The sequence below is a fragment of the Schistocerca serialis genome, chromosome 11, assembly GCF_023864345.2.
Source record: "Schistocerca serialis cubense isolate TAMUIC-IGC-003099 chromosome 11, iqSchSeri2.2, whole genome shotgun sequence".
In the NCBI taxonomy this organism is placed as follows: Eukaryota; Metazoa; Arthropoda; class Insecta; order Orthoptera; family Acrididae; genus Schistocerca; species Schistocerca serialis.
Window position 1 is genome coordinate 47,419,723 of NC_064648.1, and position 17,889 is coordinate 47,437,611.

The following is a 17,889-nucleotide window of genomic DNA, read 5'->3' on the forward strand; positions in this document are numbered from 1 at the left end:
AAAAACTGACATTGGGTAATTGAAGGATATGAAATTGTAATCTATTTATTACAAGTCTGCTTATCTATTTGCATGAGATATGAGACAATTGTTAGAGCATGTGTTACCATAAGTGCTGATGTGATAAGAAATACCACTCCATCCATGGTAAGAAGATCACAGCACTGCATTGATACCAATGGTCATCACTTCGAACACCTTCTGTAAATGGATGTTCAAGCCACCTTTTTGACCTTCATTGACCTTCAAAGACGTTAGTGTTAAACATCGTCGGATTCATCTCCATAGCTGCTATCAGAAAATAAGTATCAAACTGTAGCATCCCATTGAAAAAGCAAAGTTGACCTTTATATCTCTGAAGCAACAATCAACCAATTTCATACTGTGGCCCCTGTTGTACCATGCAACTTTTGTCCCACAAACCTCTCAACTCCTATCATACTTTCAGAGTTACTCTTGGTGGCAATAGTTAGTGACTCACCCTGTATACTCCACACCATCAGAAAAAAAATGTTAAATTTATTTTTGTCACTCCATAAAACCTTAAATCTGTCTTTGGCATTCCAAGTTCAGGGTTTCCTTGGAAAGTCTATCCTGTCCCTAGTTTTTGAATTTATGAGCTGGTTTATTTCATTTATCATGTAAATTGCCTGTTACTAAGTGACTTTTTATGGTAGACGTGTGTTGGCTCAGTCAATTATGTTGCTTCAGATCATCCCTGATTTGTTGAGGTGTTTCTCTTGGAGCTACAGCTGATTGCCTACAAATCATTCTGTCCTTAGCACAAACCATTTCAGATGAGAATAGCTCGAGGTTGTACCAAGACCTTATCATCTGAAATACGTAGAAATATGCCATTATCAGCCAACGTGCTACTTAGACTATATTACACTTCCAAATACGGCATGTTCTTTCGCTGCACTCATTGTATTACATATTCTTTTCATTTATTTTTCTTTGATATGTGCATATTATAAATTATATTCTCATCAACTAGGTAGTAACAAATTATATGGAACCACTTTAAGAGCAGTTCTAGATGCTTCAGTCTGGAACCTCACGACTCCTACAGTCGCAGGTTCAAATCCTGCCTTGGGCATGGATGTGTGTGATGTCCTTAGGTTGGTTAGGTTTAAGTAGTTCTAGGGGACTGATGACCTCAGATGTTAAGTTCCATAGTGCTCAGAGCCATTTGAACCATTTTAACAATTGTTAAGCATTGCATTCACTGTAACCTAAGAGAAAATTTTATATATTATTTTCTTCATATTATTTTTTAAAAAAGCATAGCAGCTGTATACCAATAAGATTGTAACAATGAGAAGTCTTTGCTGTTAGATTGAGAAGCGTCTGACCCACCTTAAATTTCTAGGTGGTGGGTTACTCTGTACTGTTAATGAAATAAAATAAATCAATAAATCAATGTCTTTCATCCTCGCTCTTCATCAAGGATGATCGGACGCAGCTTATTGGTTACTGTTACTTGCTGTTCATGCCATTGACTTTGCACACTTGTTAGTTGTTGCAATATGCCATACTCTGTAGCAGTGCTAGACTGTTACCTCCCAGTCTTGAAGACATGCCAAACAGTTTGTTTCACATCAAGCAAGTGTTCCATTTTGTAATACCATACCACCAAGGCAAGTTACATACTTTTGAGCTAAAAGAATATACACTTACATTGTTGTATGATTTTGCTCATTTACTAGATATGTAACAACAGCAGCATGAAGTGCTTGATGGAGTGACACTTAAATGCATTGCTCTTCTGTGACTGCATGCAAGCAGTACTGACAGCATAACAACGCAACTGAAAAATACTTCTGAGCACTGCTGTAGCCTAACAAAACACTCCAAATACTGTTATCTGCATATTTGCAGAGACTTTTTGACCTCCTTGCTGTAGTTCATTTGCAGTACATACAGCACCACTATGCTGTACTGCGAAGGTATTACAAATGAGAAACAAATTTTTTTGTTCTGCTCAGTTACAGGCCAGCTAAGGTTTAACATTTCTTTATGCCACTCCTTCATCTGTACACGTATTTCTCTCCACTCACCTGATGTCTAGTTTCTATCTTGTCTTTTTGGAACTATTTTGCTGTGGAGAATTTATCAACTCAATTCTGTTTCTTTATTTGGTTTGGTTTTCAATTTCTTGCTTATTTATACAAGTGTCTTGTAGGTCTTTGTGCACTTCTGTAAGCCAATGAGTTTTTTCAGTATGCTAAGACTCATTACCCTTCTTTGCCAAATTCTGGCCCCAGTTATTTTCCTACATATTTATGTATACTTGTCTATTGTTTCTGAATTTAAATGTTTGTACTGGTGTTCTGTTTCCTAATATCTTTTCTTTTTTCATAATTTTCACTATCATTTGTTAAATCTGAAATCAGTGTTTATGATACAGATGTGTATTCTGGCCAAATGACTGCCTTGCGAGTCAGAGGTTCTGCAATTTTGGAGAATGAATTTTTACTATGAACATCTTCTGTTTACTGTAATGCAAAGTCCGTCTTTCATAGTCTTCCTCTTGTGGCTCCATTTTCTCCACCATATGGCTATATGACTTATCATAGATCCTTAAATTTGTCTTCCCCTGATACTCTCATACTCAGTATTTGAGTGGGATTTTGCAGTATTGCTGTTCCCCCATTACTGCTTCTTATCAGAGGAGATTAGTAGTCATGCTTTTCCTACTGTTTTTCTTTCTCTCTGTTTTGTACCTTCTCTATGCTATCAGTATTGCTAAATTATCTACAAAAGTATAACAGACAATTTTGACATCCATTTTCTAACCAAGTAGTATTCAACTTGTGGTATTATGTTCTGACAAGTGCTCCATCTGTTCAATGTTCATTTTTCTATTATGGTCTGAAAGAAGAATGGAGTTAGTCCATTGCCTTGGCTAAAGTCTATTCTTATATCAAATGAGGCTGAAGTTCTTTTAAAAGGACTCATGTTGTATTCTGCATGTCAGATTTTTTAAGTATTTTGAATAAAAGCAGTCGTGCTTTATAGTCATAAGCCTTCTGAAATTTTACAAATGTATTCCAATAGTATTTTGCCACTTTAGTCCTTCGTCAATCTGCCCATCACAGGACCTTCCTGTCCTAAGCCATCCCTGATATATCTTGTATTTTAGAATTTCTGCTGTTGTTTTCTCCTTGAACTTTTCATGTAATTTCTTTGAATCTTCTGTGAACATGATTATCAGTTATTCTAGGCCAGGAACCACTTTTATTAATCAGTGGTAATGGTCAATTTCAACAGGTATCTATGTCTGACTATGAAATTTATCAAGTTCTTGGAATTGTGCTTTGTTATTGGCACATAAGCTATGTGATATTCTCAAATCATATTAGTGTTGATTGCATATCTTTTTATTGATTTAGTGATATATATATATATATATATATATATATATATGTGTGTGTGTGTGTGTGTGTGTGTGTGTGTGTGTGTGTGTGTGTGTGTGTGTGTGTGTGTGTGTGGTGGGGGGGGGATGCTTATCTGCCAACAATTTAGCTAACTGTCTTTTTCTTACCATTTGTCCTTTTTTCTTACATCCACAGTCAGGCAGACATTTATAAATGAAAACATTTTCTCCCTGGACTGTTATGGTATATATTTATTCAAAATTAATTTGGCGGCTGTACAATTCTCAAGTGGTAAGTCAGTGTATGTCTGAAACCTTTATAATTCCTTTTGAGGTAGTATTTTCCTTGTGTTAACCGTGTTTGCAAATTCCATAGTCATTACAAGACTGGAGTTTTCATAATCTGTATGTCCAGACAATGTTAATACTTAATGTACTAATTTCTGTCAGTCATATCATACTGCACATCTTTATATCCACTCCCCAATGACTAGGCATCATGACATGTAATAACTTCGACATAGTTCATAGTAAGCTGTCACCTGAGAATGGCATAAGTCAAAATTCCAGTTGTGAATACATTTAATTAATAGCAGTTTAGGCAGAAAGTGTTGTCATCTCCATTCTGTACCAATCTGAGGATAAAAATTTAATAAAAACTTACGTTTTCCTCTGGAACTTCAACAGATGCTTCTCAACATAGTTCTCAGGACTGTTTTGCTTTCTGCATTGTTCTTGTTAACATGATTTATTGTGCATCAATTATTGTGTACCTCTCATCTAAATATTGGATTACTGCAGGGAGTGAGTCTTTCTGGAGGTAATGGAAAAATTTGGTACTGATTGCAACATAGATTTGACGTTTATGAATGCAGAGCCTAGTTCTGGGATAGTTTCGCGAATTTCTTCCCTGTGTTCTATGTAAAAATCTACAGTTCTCTGAATGTGGTATTTCTTCATCTGTGAATGTGCTGTTTTGTAATACCAATTTTGTTATACATTTATAGTGTGTGAAAGTATTTTGAGTTTGCCAATATTTATTAATGTTTGTATTTTTAATGGTCCAGGTCTGTATGTAGTTGTGGGTGTGAACTTAAGGTTGGGTTTAGAAGTCGCTCCTCACCTCTGCAAGTTCATCTGGGCTGCCCAGAGCACAAAGGCCCAAATGTGTCATTTATGATAATCGATTCTTCTGTCAGTGAATGGCAGTTTTCATAATAAAAAAACGTGAACGAAAATTTTACACAAGACGGAAGTGCATGACAGGTTAAAAATGTGAAGTGTCTAGAAGGAAGTATGGCTACAACCAAATTACTAGCTTGTACTGAAGACAAATTGAGAAAATGGAAAGTGAATTCTGACTAATATTCTGGTTCATTAACTGCAACAGTTTATCATGTCTTCTTTAATGATATTTTCAAGCTTCACTTACAGCATTTGGTGGACTAATCACATGTTGGTAGGTGTTAATATAAATCTATTTATTTACTGTCCCATCAGTTGTAAATCACTGACCATTTCTTGAAATGTTTCAGGTGGAAGCCTCAACAAGATATGCATCTGATAGTGCAAGGTAAGTTTTCATAATTCACTGCAGAACTTTTTGAGAAATATTAATTTTTATTTATTGTGAGAGTACTTCAGAAATAAAATACACTACTTTAATTATTTAGAATTACCAATAAGCACCAACATTACAAGGCAGTATGGTCAGTAATGCTGTTCTGTGCAACAACCATTATGTGACTGTTCCTAAATAAATAGAGCACATGTCTAATATCTGTACAGGAAGACAAATGTTCAGGTGGTATATCAGCAGCTGTATTGTGCTTAATCTAGAACATCACTTGAAAATCACTGACATTCAACAAATTCATCTTGATAGCCACAAGCTAATGTCATACTGCAGTAGAACAAGAAAGGGTGAGTGGCTATAAATCAAAAAATTGGAGCTGATTCCCAGCCTTTCAGATGAATGAATATAGTGTTGGACAACTCTTTCAATGCTGTGCCACAGTGGTGCTCAGGAAACACACAAGCTTGTAGTGGTGACAGTTTATGGGCCATGATCAAGAAGAATTGTGAGTAGCTGGTGCCAGTTTCAGTAAGGTTGTGAAGACTTAACTGGTAAATCCTCATTCTCTTTGTTCCTCCATCATCCTGGTGTGTTCCTGAAGGCTGGCTCTTTCATTAGACACATTACAGGTGTCAAGGTAATGCATAATTCCTAGCTCTGGGTCAACAGTAGGGTTCACACATACCCTCTGATACAGGCCAGGCCCAGAGAGGGGTGACTGTTTTTTCCCAAATGCCAGTTGGTCCCTCTGTCAGGAGTTCGGGAGGTGTGAACAGTCATTTACGGTGTGTGAATCCCCCTCTGAGGGGGCACCCAATTGGAAGGAGCATGCCATTGCAGATGTTGGCAATCATGGGGATTTTTTGCAGTGGCTCAGTCAATGTCTTAGAGTGTGTCTACTAAACATAAACAGAATGAGGCTAAAGATTTCAAAGCCATACCAGCTGTACATCAGTTCCTCGTGGTATCACGTACCGGAGGTGGTCAGTCCTTTGCTACGGTTCATGCTTGCATTATTCTGAAAGGTGTTGTTGTAGTTGCAGGCCCTGTGAAATTCTTTTGTCATTTATGTAATACAACTTTGCTTCTGAAGACGTATTGTGGTTTTCAGGCCCTACAATTGCTTACAGAATCACTCCTCCAGAGTTATCCTGTTTGTGTTGAGGACCATCGTTCACTGAATTCTTCACATGGTGTTCTTTACATTCTGATGCTAGATGGCCTCACCGAGGGAGAAATCCACACTTCCCTCTAATCATAGCATCACTGTGCCCCATTGAGTAATGAAAAAGATGGATGCAAACTTAAAGCCCACATGCACTCTTTTTCTACCATTTGCTCAAGTAGTGTTTGCCTCAAAGATTAAGGCAGGCTATGAAGTCATCATGGTCCAACCATACATTACAAACAAAATGAGTTCAACATTATAATAAAACACATATCCTGTCAAAACATGGCCAAATGTGTTACTCTTGGCAGAGGTGCTCATTAGGGCAGCTGTTTGCCTCTTCTCTGCTGTATCAGTTGTAATCCCATGAATGTCCCATGTGTCTTAATGAGTGAGCCATCCAGGAGATCTGAGTGAGGGACATCAAACTCCACCTTGTCACTCACAGTTGTTTGGTAGTCAAGATCCTTGCATTTTACCATCTGGCATTTACAGTATCATTTTTGCTATGCCATGAATAATGGAGAATATGCCCACCCAGACTTGCAACTTCAAGTTCAGTATTGCAGTAGTGAAATCACTCAGGTCACAGTAGCATCTCCTTCTCCTCCTGCGGCTGCACAACAAGCCATCAAATCCTTGCCCCTGATGACGAAATCGCCTGCTACAGAACTATCAGGCTGGAAGGACAAAAGCAGTACTCCCGCAAATACTTTCTACAGCTAAAAACGTAGTCTTCATCTGCCAACTAGAAAGTTCTATGAAATCAAACAAAAATGAACGGTTTTCTCCTTCCCTGACTTAGAGATCCCCTTCAGTGCTGTTGGCACATATACCCTCACCCAGCTGACCTCCATTTTGCTGGTGCCCACTGCCTACTGATTTTCTGCCATGGAATTCAAAGGCTGACCCAAGGAGAATGACAAAATGTTTGTAGATCTCATGAACAGGATTCTCCAACCTCTGCCCCTGTAGCAGTGAATTTTTGAAGGCTGGTACTCAGCAACCGCAAGGTGACTAACCTTCATTTGTTCCCTCCTCCCCAATCCCCATTATGACTCTTCTCCAATAGAACATTTGTGGTACTTGATCCAACAAGGAGGAATTACAGCTGCTCTTGGAATTGCAGTGTTCGCTTGTTTTCTGCTTCCAAGAAAAAAATTGTCCTCACAACCCCTTTGACCTCTCATATTTCGTTCTGGGACTCTGTGACCTTTCCCCCGAGGACTGCGTTCCACCTCATGGAGCCATGCTGGTCATCCATCTCACTGAACACTCGTTGGGTAGCTGTTGCAGTCTGCTTTTTCCTCCTTCATTTCACCTTTTCTCTTTGTAACATCTACACCCCTCTGTTATTTGCTGTTACCAAGTCAGACTTACTCCAGCTCATTGGTCAGCTCCTTCACTCCTTTTTGCTACTTGGTGACTTCAGTTCCCACCATCTGCTTTGAGGCTCCCGAAGAACCTGTCCAAGAGGTTACCTCTTAGCTGACCTTCTGAATCATCCCTCTTAGCACTGGAGCACCCATGTTTCTTTCAGATTCCATTCACATTTATTACCATTTCGTCCTCTCGTTCTGCACTGTCCAGCTCACCTGTCATCTTGAATGGCCCACTCCCTCTGACACATACTCAAGTGATCACTTTCTGTGTGCTATCCATTTTCCGACTTCTACCCCACCTGAGTGCAAACCCAGTTGGCAGATTTCTGAGGCCGACTGGAGGCTTTACTCCTCCCTCACGACCTTCACATAGCTGTGATGACCAAGTAAGGAATCTTCTGAACGTTATCTTTCCATTGCAGACTGTTCCATACCATGCACTTCAAGTTTACTGTAGCATGTCCTGGTCCCTGGTGGACTGAGGTGTGCAGGAATGTGATTCGCTTGTGGAGATGTGCTCTCCACATTTTGAACCATCATCCATATACATCTGTTTATATGGTTTGGCTTTGTCGGACACATTTATCTGAGTATCATTGTCTTTGCTATCCCCATTAACCATATTATCGATTCTCCCACCAGCCATCTCACCTCCCTTTTTGTCAAGGATTTTACGATCTGTTGCAGTTCTACATCAACTTATCTCATTTCTCGGTGAAATGAGTTTCTTAAACCATCCTACATCTTGCGCCTTTTGTTCTTCCACTTGCTGAAACTAGAAAATTCCTGGGGCTCATGTCTGATACGAAACTTCCTTGGTCCTCCCATGTATTCTTACTTGGCTCTACATAGTACCTAGTTCCTCAGTGTCTTGCATCTCCTAAGTGGTACTTCCAGGTGAGTTGATGAGACTACCCTGCTCCATTTTCTTTATCCCATGTCCATTCATAACTAGACTATTGGTGTTTAGTTTATTCCTCTGCACCTCTGTCCATCATATGGTGTCTTAACACACTCCACTACCACGGAATACGTTTCGCCACTGGTGGCTTTTTCACTAGCCCAGTTGAGTGTCTGTGCAGAAGATGCTGAACTACTAGTCATACTGGCATGATGTCCTCCTCAGTGGATAGGCATGTTGTATCTCTCTCACGTGTGGCCACTCATCCTATTCCCTCATATTTGAAGACTCCCTTGCCTGCCAGTATGGGACATGCCATTCTTCTGTTACATCCCAGAGTTCACTTTTGGCTTTTGCTTTGGCAGCCTAACTTCACGGTACCTGCCACATTCGTGATGGTTGTGAACCCTTCACCTCCTTGGCTTCGTGTAGCAGCCCATGTTCATTGTGGACTTCATTTTCTTCACTTTTATAAGCAGTACCCACTGTAGGAAAAAATTGATAAGTAGTATGGACTAACCTGTCATCAAGGTACAAAATTCGTCGCAATATTATGCTCTATGCGAATTGTACTTACTGACAGTATGGCCACCAGTTGATAACTCAAAAATTTTATCAGTATTATACACCATCACTTGACCCTTTGAGAAATGTAGTAGCCATCCTATTGAATATTTGTGACTGAAGTCGGCAATGTGTTTCGTTTTTATCTCTGATTTAAACATATTAACGTTTACATGTACCTCAAATCCCTCAGCAAAACGTTTCAAGTGTACATATGAATTGACAATGTGGCAAGAGCCAGGAGGTATTGCCACAACTTGCCCATTCCCTAGACGCAATTTATTATTAATTCAGTGACGTTAGCTATGCTTTTGTGTGTTTCCAGACCAGTTGATTCTGTACATCACTACTCCATGCTCATCTATTGGAGGAAAGTAGTTTGCTTTCAATTTAGACCAATTAGCATTAGAGTGTACGTAATTACATTGCAGCCTCAAATGATGTGGAGACTTGCATATTGCTTGTTTTTATGCAATTTTCTGGAAAAATACCATGCAGAAATATCCTCAGAGGTACGAACTGAAGTTATGGTAGTGTCGAACATTGTACAACAGCTGGTTCCTATTGGTAAAATGACAACACAATCTTTTATGTGGCCTTAAATCACAAAGCACTACATACCCTGAACAACATCTAAATTGACAGTTCCACGTTTCTTGGGTTCCCACACTGTCTCAGGCCATGTATCCTACATAAACAAGCTGTAAAATATCGCGATTTTAAATTTTCTGACGAGTTTAAGCGGATCTATGTTTTTAATCCTTCTTTCCAGTACCACTGCTGTGGGCTGTTTCTTAAATGTACAACCAAAGTTATTTCCTGTATTGTAAATATAAGCCTTTACCCATAGCAAAGGCCTCCATGGTCATATTATGCCTTTTAGCTGCTTGTAATTACTTTTCGCATTTTTGGATGTTCTGTACTGCTTGAAATATATCAGGTCTCCTAGCTAATGAAACCGGTGGCTGACAGCCCAGCAAATGGAGGTATCATAAACAGAATTGGTCCACCAGATCTCTTTGGTATTGGTAGCAACCTATGCCTTTTAACACATCGTTTCCTTCTTTCTTTCTGCCTCTAGGCTCGTTTTGCCGCTGTCACGAATTTTTTAAACATCACATAGGTTTTTCTTCTTGTTTAGTATGCAGTGAGCTGCATTCAGTATTTGCTTGAAGGTTAGTCCAGTACCCAATTTAAGTTCGAGCAAACATTGCCTTATCAACCACATATGCAGACATAGGTTGTCCTACATGAATATCCATCTCTTGACATACCTGCACAACCTCATCAATGAATATTTGGTCTGCAATATGGTGATCTTTGTTTGTAGTGTAGGCGATCATGTGCTCTTTGCGTACATTGTCCAAAGCATCAAAGCCCTTATCACCATAAGCTAGGTGCTATTTCAATTTTGTTCCAACTCCGCAGAAACTGTATCCAGATATACAAACTTCTGATCGCAGATTCTTGAGAATACCACCTCCAACTTTGTTGATACGTTTCCTAGCACTCATATCACACTACTGCATGGTTTGAGCTTTGCTTTTCGTATTACATAGCAAAATGCAAGTGTTCACCCAGCTGTAGTGCTTTGATGAGAAACTAAGCCATTTCATCAATGCCCTGTTCCCTCAACATCTTATGACCTGCTGTATGAGGAACATATTGGGTTCGAAGCGTTCCCATAATTCGTTTGTAACATCAATAGGTTTGTTTTTAATTCTGTGGTGAATAATGTGACTATACTTGAAATGATTTGTGGCTGTATGTTCAGGCATTTGCACGTACGTTGAAGATTAAATTGCTTCTACATTCGGTTTCTAATTATCCAGTTCAACCATTTGGCAATAATAGTTTCCAAATGAGAGAATGTTGAATAGTGATTTATCCCACATCGTTCCAATTCTGCTTTGAAATGCCTATTGTAAAATTCACTTCCATCATATGCGTCAAGTCGGTTGGGCAGTCGATTTAGTCCTGTGTGCAACAATTATTCAGAATCCTCTGTGCCTGTGACCGTGTGTGCCTGTGACTGTGAGAATGTAGTTGAAACCATTATTTGATTGTAAGTAGTCCTGTGTATCTAAGAGATCAGCCTGCCATGCATAATCCATTCCTCGTATTATGAGATATATTCTGCATGCAGGTCTGTAAAGCTCGTGAACTACTCTCTTCGCAATTACTCGACGATGCGTATTTTTCTAAACTCAGGTAAGATCAATAACATTTTGTTCATGTAATCTGCAATCTCTTGCCTAACTGAAGCTGTAAACAGTCGTAATCGAGCTATGATTTCATTTAGTTACCATAATTTATATACTTCAGAGGCAGATTGTTTAGTCTTTCTTGCTGAACTTCGACTTTTACCTACGCTATGTGGAGCTGCTACTGCTGCTGTAGTTACAGTCCTGTATTTGTCGCTCTATGAGACATCCATTCATCCTTTCGGGGTTTTACATGCGTTGGTCATGCTTAATATTGCACCACGTGTTTTTATAGTTACATGGTATATTTTTAACATTCGCCATTTTCAAAATTATTAACTGTAACAGCCTAGGCAATCTTCCAAATTCCTTGTTAACAATTCTTACTGCCTTCGTGGTTAAACATATTGTGTGCTTACCTAAGAAATATGGTTTCGCCCTGATGACCCCATATGTTCTGTCTTAACTCAGCATGCCTCCTCCTCCTCCTCCTATTTCTGATTCTATCCATAGTACATGACAGCTCTTTCAGCCTGTCAGTTACTGGCTTAAATATTACTGAGAGATAATGGTCTTGTTGCAGTTGACCTTACTTTCACCAAAGTAACTTTGGTCAAATTTCCAGTTTTTAACATTATACTTTCTCATCAACATGTTGGTGTAAACTAAGCCATTGCTGGCCATTGTGGCCGAGCGGTTCTAGGTGTTTCAGTCTGGAATTGTGCGACCACTACAGTCGCAGGTTCGAATCCTGCCTTCGCCATGAATGTTTGTGATATCCTTAGGTTGGTTGGGTGTAAGTAGTTCTATGTTTTAGGGCACTGATGACCTCAGATGTTGAGTCCCATAGGGCTCAGAACCATTTGAACCATTTTTGAATTACGCCATTTTTGAGACAGTTTACAACTTATGTTTACTTTGAGACAATTGGTGGTGACGGGCATGAAGTGCCTTAGCTATCACATCGATATTTCACACATACATTAGTTTTATACTGACTCCTTTAATTTTCTCGTTGACACACAGTTCATATTTCTGTATATGAACATTCAACACCTCAAATTCATAACACCTCTCTTAACAAGACCTTCAGTTCCATTAATTTAGTGTTGATTGCCTCCATTTTTTTGTCAAATGCACGTGCTTTGCGTCCTCTTAATGAATGTGCAACACATCTGCAAATTTGTACATAGTGTACAATATACTGACACATGTGCATTTTGGTGCATTGCCTTTTTGAAGAATCTAGTTAAAGTTCTGTTTCTATTGACTCTCATTCAATTTACTAGTTTTATCTGTAACCAGCAAGCTATGCTGAGAGTTAATCCAGCAATCCTTACATATAACGAATTCATTGAGCAACATTTCTGTTCCTAGATGTGCTTCGAAAATATGCTTTAATTCAGATTGCCTGCTCGAAAGTTACAAGGTTGTTGCATTCCAGACCAACAGCCTTTGGATGCTTAAGTATGTCTCACTGAAATAAAATATATTGACTTGCATGTGGCGAGCAAAGCAGAAATATCTGCACATATCCTGATTTCCCACAGAGATGTTGCCAAATAAGAATGTGCTGTTTTGTTTTACTTTTTCAGGTGGTGAATATCACTGCCTGTTAGTCCCTCAATTCCGTGCAAAATCTCCTGCAGTAGCTGATATTTTAACTGAAACAGTATTTTTGAAAAATATGTACATGCTCTAAGTGGACTCCCACAGGATATGTCAACAGTGTAAAAATTTGATTATTTTCCACATCATGAAGCCCCAATAACCAAAGCATTTCTAATATCAGGAAGTAATGATCCATTCGTCTCGTTCTTCTGGTTTATACCTTCATCATTGCAGGACCAGTCATTTAAAGACCCTTGGGGTGAGACTGTTTCTTTCGTCCACTTGGTCATGGTGGTAACTGTTTATTTACATTGAAATGGAGGGGTTTTATAAAGTATTAGTTACAGCTGGGCATATAAACAAACTTAAATATGATCATAATTCAGTGCCCACATCTGGTAATGTTGAATAATACATTGACACTTACCTCAGTGCACAGAATGCATCATGGAGTAGAGCTATGGTAGTTTCTAATGAGTGGAGAGTTTGGCAAGCTATCGACAGTAAATTACTGCACAGTGTGTTGTAGAATTGGAGAATATGTGACTGCCATCTTTGCCAACACTCTAGCTCATCCTGTAGTGCATTTCATTAAATGTTAAAAATCAGCTCCTGTAGATCTGTGCTCCCTCTGTTAAATATTTTAACTGTACCGACTGAATCCCCTACAGAGATGGTATGATCACTTTGTAACATCAGGGAACATCAGGGGAGAGCAAACTTTTCTGTGGAACAAGGCTGAAATCTGCGTTGACACACTGCATGCTCAATGTCATTAATCCAAGGAGAATATCGTTGTTGTTGTTATTGTTGTTGTCTTCAGCCCAGAGAGTGGTTTGATGCTGCTCTGCATGCTACTCTATTCTGTGCAAGCTTCATCATTTCCAAGTTACTACTGCAACCTACATCCTTCTGAATCTGCTTAGTGTACTCATCTTTTGGTCTCCCTCTACGATTTTTTCCCTCCATACTGCCCTCCAGTACTAAATTGGTGATCCCTTGATGCTTCAGAATATGTCCTACCAACCGATCCCTTCTCTTAGACAAGTTGTGCCACAAATTTCTCTTCTCCCCAATTCTATTCAGTACCTCCTCATTAGTTATATGATCTACCCATTTAATCTTCAACCTTCTCCTGTAGCATTCTACGTATGTAATCTTCGACCTCCTGTAGCACCACAATTCGAAAGCTTCTATTCTTTTCTTGTCCTAACTATTTATCATCCACGTTTCACAACCATACATAGGTACACTCCATACAAATACCCCAATAAAAAAATATTTTAACAAGATTGCGATCAAGACTGTTTTAAATTTTAATTTCAACCCTCAGAATCGCCTGATTTAATTAGACTACATTCCATTATCCTCGTTTTGCTTTTGTTGTTCGTCTTATAGCCTCCTTTTAAGACACCGTGTGTTCCGTTCAACTGCTCTTCCAGGTTCTTTGCTGTCTCTGACAAAATTACAGTCACCTCAAAGTTTTTATTTCTTCACCATAGATTTTAATTCCTATTTCAAATTTTTCTTTAGTTTCCTTTACTGCTTGCTGTCTCACTCCATTCCCAACCACTGCTTCCCTTTCACGCCCCTCGACTCTTAAAACTGCAATCTGGTTTCTGTACTAATTGTAAATGGCCTTTTGCTCCCTGTATTTGACCCCTGCCACCTTCTGAATTTGAAAGAAAGTATTCCAGTCAACATTGTCAAAAGCTTTCTCTAAGTCTACAAATGCCTTTCCTTAATGTGTCTTCGAAGATAAGTCGTAGGGTCAGTATTGCGTCACGTGTTCCAACATATTAATGGAATCCAAATTCATTTTCCCTGAGGTCGGCATCCACCAGTTTTTCTGTTGGTCTGTAAGGAATTCGTGTTCGTATTTTGCAGCTGTGACTTATTAAACTGACGGTTTGGTAATTTTCACACATGTCATCAACACTTGCTTTCTTTGAGATTGGAACTATAATATTCTTAGAGTGGTTTGAGGGTATTTCATCTGTCTCATACATCTTGCTCACCAGATGGTACAGTTTTGTCAGGGCTGGCTCTCCCAAGGCTATCAGTAGTTCTAATGGAATTTTGTCTACTCCTGGGGCCTTGTTCCGACTTAAATCTGTCAGTGCTCAATCAAACTCTTAACACAGTATCATATCTCCCATTTCATCTTCATCTGCATCCACTTCCATTTCCATAATATTGTCAAGTACATCGCCCTTATATAGACCCTCTGTATATTCCTTCCACCTTTCTGCTTTCCCTTCTTTGCTTAGAACTCGGTTTCCATCTGAGCTCTTGATATTCATACAAGTGGTTCTCTTTTCTCCAAAGGTCTCTTTAATTTTCCTGTAGGCAGTATCTATCTTACCCCTAGTGATATATGCGTCTACGTTGTTATATTTGTATTTTAGCCATCCCTGCTTAGCCATTTTGCACTTCCTGTCGATTTCATTTTTGTGACATTTGTATTCCTTCTTGCCTGCATCATTTACAACATTTTTATATTTTCTCCTTTCATCAGTTAAATTTAATATCTCTTCTGTTACCCAAAGATTTCTACTAGCCCTCACCTCTTTACCTACTTGATCCTCTGCTACCTTCACTATTCCATCTCTCAAATCTACCCATTCTTCTTCTACTGTATTTCTTTCCCCCATTCCTGTCAATTGTTCCCTTATGCTCTCCCTGAAACTCTGTACAACCTCTGGTTTAGTCAGTTTATCCAGGTCCCATCTCCTTAAATTCCCACCTTTTTGCAGCTTCTTCAGTTTTAATCTACAGTTCATAACCAATAGATTTTGGTCAGAGTCCACATCTGCCCCTGGAAATGTCTTACAATTTAAAATCTAGTTCCAAAATCTCTGTCTTACCATTACATGATCAATCGGAAAGCTTCCAGAGTCTCCAGGCCTCTTCCAAGTATACAACCTTCTTTCATGACTCTTAAACCACGTGTTAGCTATGATTAAGTTATGCTCTGTGCAAAATTCTACCAGGTGGCTTTCTCTTTCATTCCTTTTCCCCATTCCGTATTCACCTACTACATTTCCTTCTCTTCGTTTTCCTATTATCGAGTTCCAGTCCTCCACGCCTATTTAATTTTCGTCTCCCTTCACTATCTGAATAATTTTTTTTATCTCATCATACATTCCTTCAATCTCTTCATCTGCGGAGCTAGTTAGCATGTAAACTTGTACTACTGTGGAAGGTGTGGGTTTCGTGTCTATTTTGGCTACAACATCGTGTTCACTATGCTGTTTGTAGTAACTTACCCACGATGCTATTTTTTATTCGTTATTAAACCTACTCCTGCATTACCCCTATTTGATTTTGTATTTATAACCCTTTATTCACGTGACCCAAAACCTTGTTCCTCATGCCACGGAACTTCACTAGTTCCCACTATACCTAGCTTTAACCTATCCATTTCCCTTTTTAAATTACCTAACATACCTGCACAACATTTCACACTCCAATATGTGGAATGCCAGTCTTGTTTCTCCTGATAACAATGTCCTCCTGAATAGTCCCCTCCCAGAGATCCGAATGGGCACTATTTTACCTCCGAAATATTTTACTCAAGTCGACGCCATCATCATTTAACCATACAGTAAAGCTGCATGCCCTCAGGAAAAATTACAACTGTAGTTTCCCCTTGCTTTCAGCCATTCACAGTGCCAGCATAGCAATGCCATTTTGGTTAATGTTACAAGGCCTGATCAGTCAATCATTCAGACTGCAATTACTGAAAAGGCTGCTGCCCCTCTTCAGGAACCACACGTTTGTCTGACCTCTCAACAGATAACCCTCTGTTGTGGTTGCACCTATGGTATGGCTATCTGTACCGCTGAGGCACACAAGCCTCCCCACCAACGGCAAGGTCCATGGTTCATTGGGGGGAGGGGGGGAATATTACTTTGTCATCACTAAATTGATGGTTTTCAAGTAATACCACTTATTAGAACTCCCTTTTCGATATTACACTGACACTAACATGCGTACACCCACTGGTATTCAAACAGTAGGTTTGGTTGAACAGCATTATGTTGACACCAGATGCCTGCTGCTACAACGACTTCACCTTTCCCGCAAGAAAAGCACATAGTGTTAGTTAGAAGCTTATTTGCTCATTTTATCTGTTCATCAGGGTCAGCATTAATACTTAAACTGGCTCACAACAGGGACTTCTGATGCATGACTTGACATCCTTATCATTTGTTGTTTGTCACAAGAGAGCAAATTATTTATCAATTGATGTAAGTATATTTTCGTGACATCTACTATCATTATAGTTATAATTGTAATATTGTTGTTGTTATTTAGCTTCAAACCCTGTATTTTGTGCACATTTGTGTATTTATCAGGCACATTTATACGCTTTAGTAACTGTGTAGTGCGTAGAACCACTGTCTGCATTGAATCATTCATTTTGTGTTACTTGCAGCACTTAGATCGCCCAATCCAGTGGTAGCTCTCATAGTAGCAGCAGTAGCACATCAGAGTACTGTGGGCTGACACATGTTTCCATAAGAAGCGATTTATATTAAATTTTGTCAATGCTCCTTACCTTTAACTCCTATTTTTCGCATATGTCTGTGTATCTACTATACCAATTCAGGTATGTACAGATATAGTAATTGCTGTGTTCAGATGTGAATCAAGTTGGTGATTCTTCGCTCACAGCTCCAGGCAGTGTTGTACACCAATTGGTCCACTGCTGCAGTCATATTGGGTACTGTCCACACTGAGATTGACCTCTCACTTGTGGTTGAGTGGAAAGTCATTCAAGCGTGTGGGAGGCAGTGGAAGAATTTCCATGTTGCTGATCGAAGAGCCTGCTCTGTTCATCTGATGAACAGATTTGGGAGCTGTCTATGGCTGATGGAATCCATGAGCCAGATGAAGTCGTGTGCCATGTTCCAAAGGAAGCCTCTCAGTGTGCAAGACTGAGCATTCGCAGAGGGTAGTATTACTGGTACTTGGAATCTCCGATGTTAGGTGTGTAATGGCGCCATTTAGAGATAAGACTGCATAGGAGGGGAAGGAATCCAATGTGCATTCCGTATGCATACTGGTTGGAGTCTTTACAGATTAGAAATGGGTGCTT

The 17,889-nt window shown here is 39.3% G+C and overlaps 1 protein-coding gene across 6 annotated transcripts in view; it reads left to right on the forward strand.

Annotated features, from left to right (window-relative positions):
• Positions 1-17,889, forward strand: part of LOC126427243 (zinc finger protein 492-like) — an 87,756-nt gene that overhangs the window by 50,008 nt on the left and 19,859 nt on the right. For all 6 annotated transcript variants that reach the window (XM_050089487.1, XM_050089483.1, XM_050089488.1 and 3 more), the window contains one exon: positions 4,915-4,952. In XM_050089487.1, the coding sequence (XP_049945444.1) occupies positions 4,915-4,952 (38 nt within the window). The remainder of the gene's footprint in view (positions 1-4,914; positions 4,953-17,889) is intronic.